Source organism: Papilio polytes, unplaced genomic scaffold (genome assembly GCF_000836215.1).
Source record: "Papilio polytes unplaced genomic scaffold, Ppol_1.0 DF822289.1, whole genome shotgun sequence".
Classification (NCBI taxonomy): domain Eukaryota; kingdom Metazoa; phylum Arthropoda; class Insecta; order Lepidoptera; family Papilionidae; genus Papilio; species Papilio polytes.
In genome coordinates this window covers 1,246,482-1,252,481 of record NW_013526915.1, presented here as the reverse complement: position 1 = coordinate 1,252,481, position 6,000 = coordinate 1,246,482, and the positions used below count along the sequence as shown (strand labels likewise).

Here is a 6,000-nt window from a genome sequence, read left to right as displayed (position 1 = left end):
AGTGTTAAGATTGAATGTGGATGGCTACAAAGCTAGAGAAAGACCCATGAAAGTATGGATGAATTGTGTGAAAGATATGCTTAAGAAAGGAGTGAATTCAGATATGACGGCTAATAGAGATGTATGGAAGAGCAGCACATACTGTGCCGACCCTCCGTAAGGGATAAGGGCAAGTGGATGATAATATATCTAACTAATATAACCACGGATTATAATTAAGAGAGTATTGAGAATGGTTTGAGAACGAACAATTTGTACGGTAAACTTTAATTCGTAACGTGAATGTAATCTAAATGCATTTATATTATTAAATCAAATAAACAAAGCGCCAATAGCTTAATGGTTATGGATTTCCGATCATGTGGTCGAGAGTTCGAATCCCGCCATTCGGTTGTCGCAAACCATATTCGTACAAACCTTAGTTGGAAATGCAAAAGAAATATAGCAAATTAACAAAAATCTACTAATGTTTTTATATCAAAAAAATCTTATCAACGCCTAGTATGATTCGCAATTATAGAAATTTTAAGTAACCCTAGTGGTAGAGAAATTAAGGAGTAAAAGGTGAGCGTGGAATGGACCGGTAGAGGTAGACCTAGAAAGAGATGGATAGATTGCGTGAAAGGTGACATGATCAAGAAGGGAGTGATCTTGAATCTTAACTGATATGATGACGATATAAAGATATATTTTCACTGAAACAAACTTACGGTAACAGTAGTGACAGTAGAATTGATCGCAGCGCCCTCTGAGACAGGCGCATAGTAATCTCTTGCGGTGAACTGCGGTGGCCGTGTGTTAGGACCTGGTGCTACTAGAAGTTCTACTATGCCTTGAGAACTAAGTCCCTTAGCGTCGACTGCGCGTATAGTGACGCTGTATTGCTCGCCTGCTTGTAGACGACCAGTGCTTGCTGGAATGAGTTTTAAAGACTACATGTAAAGATATATGAGAAAATCGGCACTGAAAAACTGAGATATTAAGCAGTTCTCACATACTATGCTTTTTTTCGGCCGATAGTTTAGTCGGCTTAAAATTAGTATGAACATATATTTGTATTTTGTTTTATATAATTTTAGCATGACAACCCGACCTCATCAAACTATCGGCCGATTAAAACTTTGTCGTATTTAGTCTGTAGGAACCCAGAATGTTTTTTTTTTTGGAATTTTCACTAATATTATAAATGCGAAAGTTTGGATGGATGGATGTTTGTTTGAGTTTGTAGCCTAAACGGCTGAACGGATTTCGGTGAAATTTAGTATAGGTGTGGAGGATAGTCTGGAAGAACACATAAGCTCACTTTTGTTTTTTATTTTTGTGTAAAGAGTAAAGAAGATATAAAATAATATTGCAGAAGTCTATAAGTGTTGCATAAGATGAAAATTGTTACTTAAAGTCCCTTTCTATGTGATTAATACTTACATATGATTCCAGTGTTGGGGTCGATGGTGAACTTGTTGCCGCCATTGTTGGACACATGGTAGATGCTGTAGGTAATACGAGCGTTCTCACCTTCGTCGATATCTGTCGCTGTTACCTGGAATACGAAAAATTAAGCTTTTAAGAACATAAATATAACAGTTTAGATTCCAACTTGTTAGAGATTCGATATATGACAGAGAAATATGATATAATATTAAACAGATAAAAAGAGACGGAGATGATTTTGGATAGCTTTAGATTACTCGAACAAAATCTTCATCCTTTACTTTCATATTATATTTATCAACTAATCTAATATTTTAACATCAACATTACCATATCATTCGAACGATTTTTAGGTCTGATTTACCAGAATGTAAAGTAAATAATTATCATATATTATGTTTTTCATATGGTTTACATTATGCGGCTAGAGGATGAAGACATAAACAAGAAAGTGTTAAGATTGAATGTGGATGGCTACAAAGGTAGAGTAAGACTGAAGAAAGAATGTATGGAATGTGTGAAAGAGGATATGCTAAAGAAGGGAGTGGATTCAGATAGTGTATGGAGCAGCACATTCTGTGTCGACCTTCCATGGGACAAGGGCAAGCTATTAATGGCGTTTTCATGTAAAATACCTTATAAACAGTAGTGGGTTCTAAACTTGCAGGCACGGTGATTGGCTGCGTGTTTGGTATAGTCGGCGCGTTGTCGTTGACATCCAACAGTTGTACCGCAAGTGATAAAGGTGCGGACGCAGCGCCGCCGTTCGCTTCACGAGCTACCACCTGCAGAATATTTACTTATACTACGCGTGTTACAGTGTAACCGAACCTTTAGAATCACCAAAGAACGTAGATTCTGAAGTTTAAGTAGCCACATAAAGGTGACGCTGTATTTATGTTTAAAAAACTAATTTATGATTATTAAAAAATGATTGAATAAGGCAGGCTCATAAAACCTTAAGAGGCTAGGGATAAGATTATCTTTTCTATAAGATTTTACACTGTAGATGAAATGTACATTTAAATATTACATTTTAATTTCCTGCAAAAACCACGTTCTATACGTTCATTTTTATCTGATCTTCGGATATCTAACATCTGTAGGTAAAACTGATTATTCCCAACCGTCACCCCGCTCTGTCTCCACGTGAGAATAAAAAGTTTCATCCGTCCCACCTTTTAGTCCCACTATCACCAATAAGGTGATGGAACCGTTATGAAAATAAAATAATTTCCAACCGTCGCCTTATCGCAACAGGTGGGACGGATGAAACTTTTTATTCTCATGTCTCCACGCGGGGACAGAGCCGGGTGACGGTTGGGAATAACCCGGTAAAACTTAGTTTTGTCAGATTTATCTGAACAGGATTGTGGATATTATTATTTAAGCTTACTTGGAATCTCAATTTGCCAGGACTCGGTGGGTCTCGATCTAAATGTTCATCGTTGACTACAAGATATCCTTCAGGGTCTATATCGAAGAAGTGCGTTGTTAATTCGAATGAATATTTCGGTACAAGATCGCCAGGACCCTGGAAATATAAACACTAAAATTAACTTCACATTAAGACTATTGTTTAAGGAATTAAGCTTAAAAAAAACATTTTGATGGTTGAAATTTACATCCAGGCCAAGAATAACAAAAGATCTAATTTGATGATTACTTATTTGATACTTTTCTATTAATATATTATTGTTATAAATGCAAAAGTTTCTATGTATGTTTGTAACTACGTATCTTCAAAACAACTTTACGGATCTTGATGAAATTTGACACACAAGTAGAACATAATCTGGAAGGAGTTATAGAATACGTAAGCTTTATCTTTTTCGCACGGAACAAGTCATAGGGAATAGTTAATACAATAAAAGTGAGATATGTAAATCTTACCAGATCAGGATCAGAAACAGATAATTTGATAGGTTTTTTATTGAAGTCGAGGACTTTAGTTCCTTTGGGGGAATTCTCTTCGACCTGCCCCTCCTCCGAGGAGGCGTTGACCACTGGTGGGCTGGAGTCCACTGGACGTACTGTCACTGTTAGTTTCGCGGTCGTGTAACGACGTCCTTCTGTTATTTCTTCTGCCTGTAATTATAGAAGATTAAGTTGGTAAACTTGGGAGAATTCAAAGCAATAAAGTTTTTTTTTTATCAAACACAGTACAAAATACAAAAATGAAGCAAAAGTGTTTAGAAAACTAACTGCGGGTTTGGACACACTAGAGATTTTTGGTGCCGGAAGTCCAACTCTGGTCCCTTTTCTTTTCCACCCTTTTTCTTATGAGGGAAAGGGGATTTGACGGTGAAAAACACACGTGGGATAGGGAAATATCCTCTTTGAGTGCGTCTCCTCCTTTGTCGATTAAAGGTAGGCATCTGTTTATGGGCAGTGGTCGCTTTCCATTTTGGTGGATTCATGTGGCCGCCTGCTCGTTTGCCACCTTATATTATAAAATGATAGTTAAAGTATTTCAAAATTACCTTAATAACCAACTGGAATCTCTTAGCGATAGTAGTATCAACAGGCAGTAACTGTCTTACAGCGCCGGTGTTCTGATCTATTGAGAAATAAGTCCCCCAGGATTCAGGTTCACCACTTTCTATACTATATCGTATCTTAGCTTCTAGCGTATCCATGTCTACCGCTTGGATCTTCTCTGGTTCAATCGATAGGATGCCTGCAAGAACTCCGCTGTTCACCTGTAATAATCGAAAGATATAAACGTAAGGTATGGAAAAAACTGTAGCTCATGTTTCATAAAGGTTTCTTACTATATTGTTACATGAATGGGTCTGCTTGCCCGGTGCCACGACCACACAGAAGATAACCATGAAATCCGCGTTTCGTCTGATGAGTGTGGTGCCGGAGGCCTAATTTTAGTCCCTTTTTCCCCCCTTTTTCTCATAACAATAGGATAAAAAGGGAATGTGGATTTGACGTTGGAGCAGACGCATAGAAAGGGAAAATGTCTTCTTTATGTGCGTCTCCTCCTTCGTCAATTAAGGGTAAGCAAGGCATCTGCATTTGCGGATGTTTCTGGGTAGCAGTCGCTTCGTAATTTTGGTGGATTCAGGTGGGTACCTGTTAGTGTTCGTGGCGTATTCGTTTGCCACCTTAAAATAATAAAAAAATATAATATATGACTTACGTAGCTGGCGTACTCAGGGTTAATGCAAGCACCATCATGCATGGTGCAACCCTGGTAGATGAAAGAGGGATCCTGGTCATCGTCGTCTAACACGTTAATTGTCATCGTCGTGGTACTAGACAGTCGGCGTTTGGTATCACGTGCGCGATCCTGATAAAAAACACATTGTATTTAGTCACCCTTTCTTTTTAATAATATAATTGTATGAATATTTACTTATAATCGGCGTTCATAAAATACTACAAAGCCAGGGAAGCTACCAATATCTTGGTCTAAAATATCATAAAGTTTGGAAGTACCATTAGGGGTTCCTCTCCACGGATACAGGCAACAAAGTTAAAATGATTCAAATGACTTATATACATATATCTTTTGGATTATTATTCAGAATCTTAAAAGGTACTTGTAACTTAATTACAAAGGTAGAAAAATTACTTACGGAAGCAACAATAGTGACTAGATAAAGCTTCGTTCGCTCGTAATCCAAAGTCCGGTTGACTGTTATTACACCTTGATGCGGCAGAGGAATTGAAAAGTAGCTGTAACCATCGACGGCATTCGCTTCTTCCAATGTTTTATTATCTCCTGGTATGATAAAGTATTCTGATAGACCATTCACACCCGCATCAATGTCAACTGCGCGGATACCTTCGAATATCGTCGTACCGATCGGTACTAGCTGTGGAAAATACAAGAGACAAATTTAAATACTCGGTTATTCAATGTACAGATTTTTAAATAGATTTTCTACAAGAAAACGTAGGATCGCTTAGTTCTTTGACTATAAGAAGTAGCTGACACCCGTCTTTCGTAAGATCATTGTACTTTAGTACCCTCGTGTGGCATTACCTTTTTTTTAATACAGACATTGTCATTTGAACAGCTTAAAACCCATCCCAAACAATCGTAATATATTCGTACTATTCAAACTAACCTCGGAAACATTGGCTTCGTACGGCGTGTTCTGGAAGACGGGCGTGTTGTCGTTGATATCCGATACCCGAACTATGACCGGTATCGTCCGCCGCTTTTTCGTCGCTTTCACTTGACATACGAGCTGTAATGTCAATAATTAAACTATAAGACATCAGATTTAAATAACTGAGACACTGCGTCTCTGAATAAAATTGAGGACTAAAGAAAAATTTAAGAAAAAAATCACGAAAACAACATCATGAGTGCATATATAACTTTAAACTGTCGTGGTTTTTACAAATATAATGTTCGTAAGATACGGGTTTCTTACCACGATTGGATTGGACGTGGTAAGAAACCTGTATCTTACGAACATTATATCATGAGTGCATATATCATAATATAAGTATTATAAGAGAAAAATATGAATAATTAATTAGATTTTAGAGTAAGTCAAAACATTGCTACGAACCTTCCAATGCTAACTGATCAAATACTTTCGC

At 37.4% G+C, this 6,000-nt stretch overlaps 1 protein-coding gene across 1 annotated transcript in view; it reads right to left on the bottom strand.

The window, feature by feature from the left end:
* LOC106106176 (protocadherin-15) overlaps nt 1-6,000 on the bottom strand; it is a gene marked incomplete at its 3' end in the record, with an annotated part of 107,701 nt that overhangs the window by 11,454 nt on the left and 90,247 nt on the right. The window contains exons 7-15 of the mRNA XM_013286723.1: nt 5,517-5,639; nt 5,022-5,261; nt 4,583-4,732; nt 3,915-4,133; nt 3,325-3,519; nt 2,828-2,965; nt 2,067-2,216; nt 1,426-1,540; nt 711-913 (exon numbers count right to left, since the gene is read on the bottom strand). Of these exons, the coding sequence (XP_013142177.1) occupies nt 711-913; nt 1,426-1,540; nt 2,067-2,216; nt 2,828-2,965; nt 3,325-3,519; nt 3,915-4,133; nt 4,583-4,732; nt 5,022-5,261; nt 5,517-5,639 (1,533 nt within the window). The remainder of the gene's footprint in view (nt 1-710; nt 914-1,425; nt 1,541-2,066; nt 2,217-2,827; nt 2,966-3,324; nt 3,520-3,914; nt 4,134-4,582; nt 4,733-5,021; nt 5,262-5,516; nt 5,640-6,000) is intronic.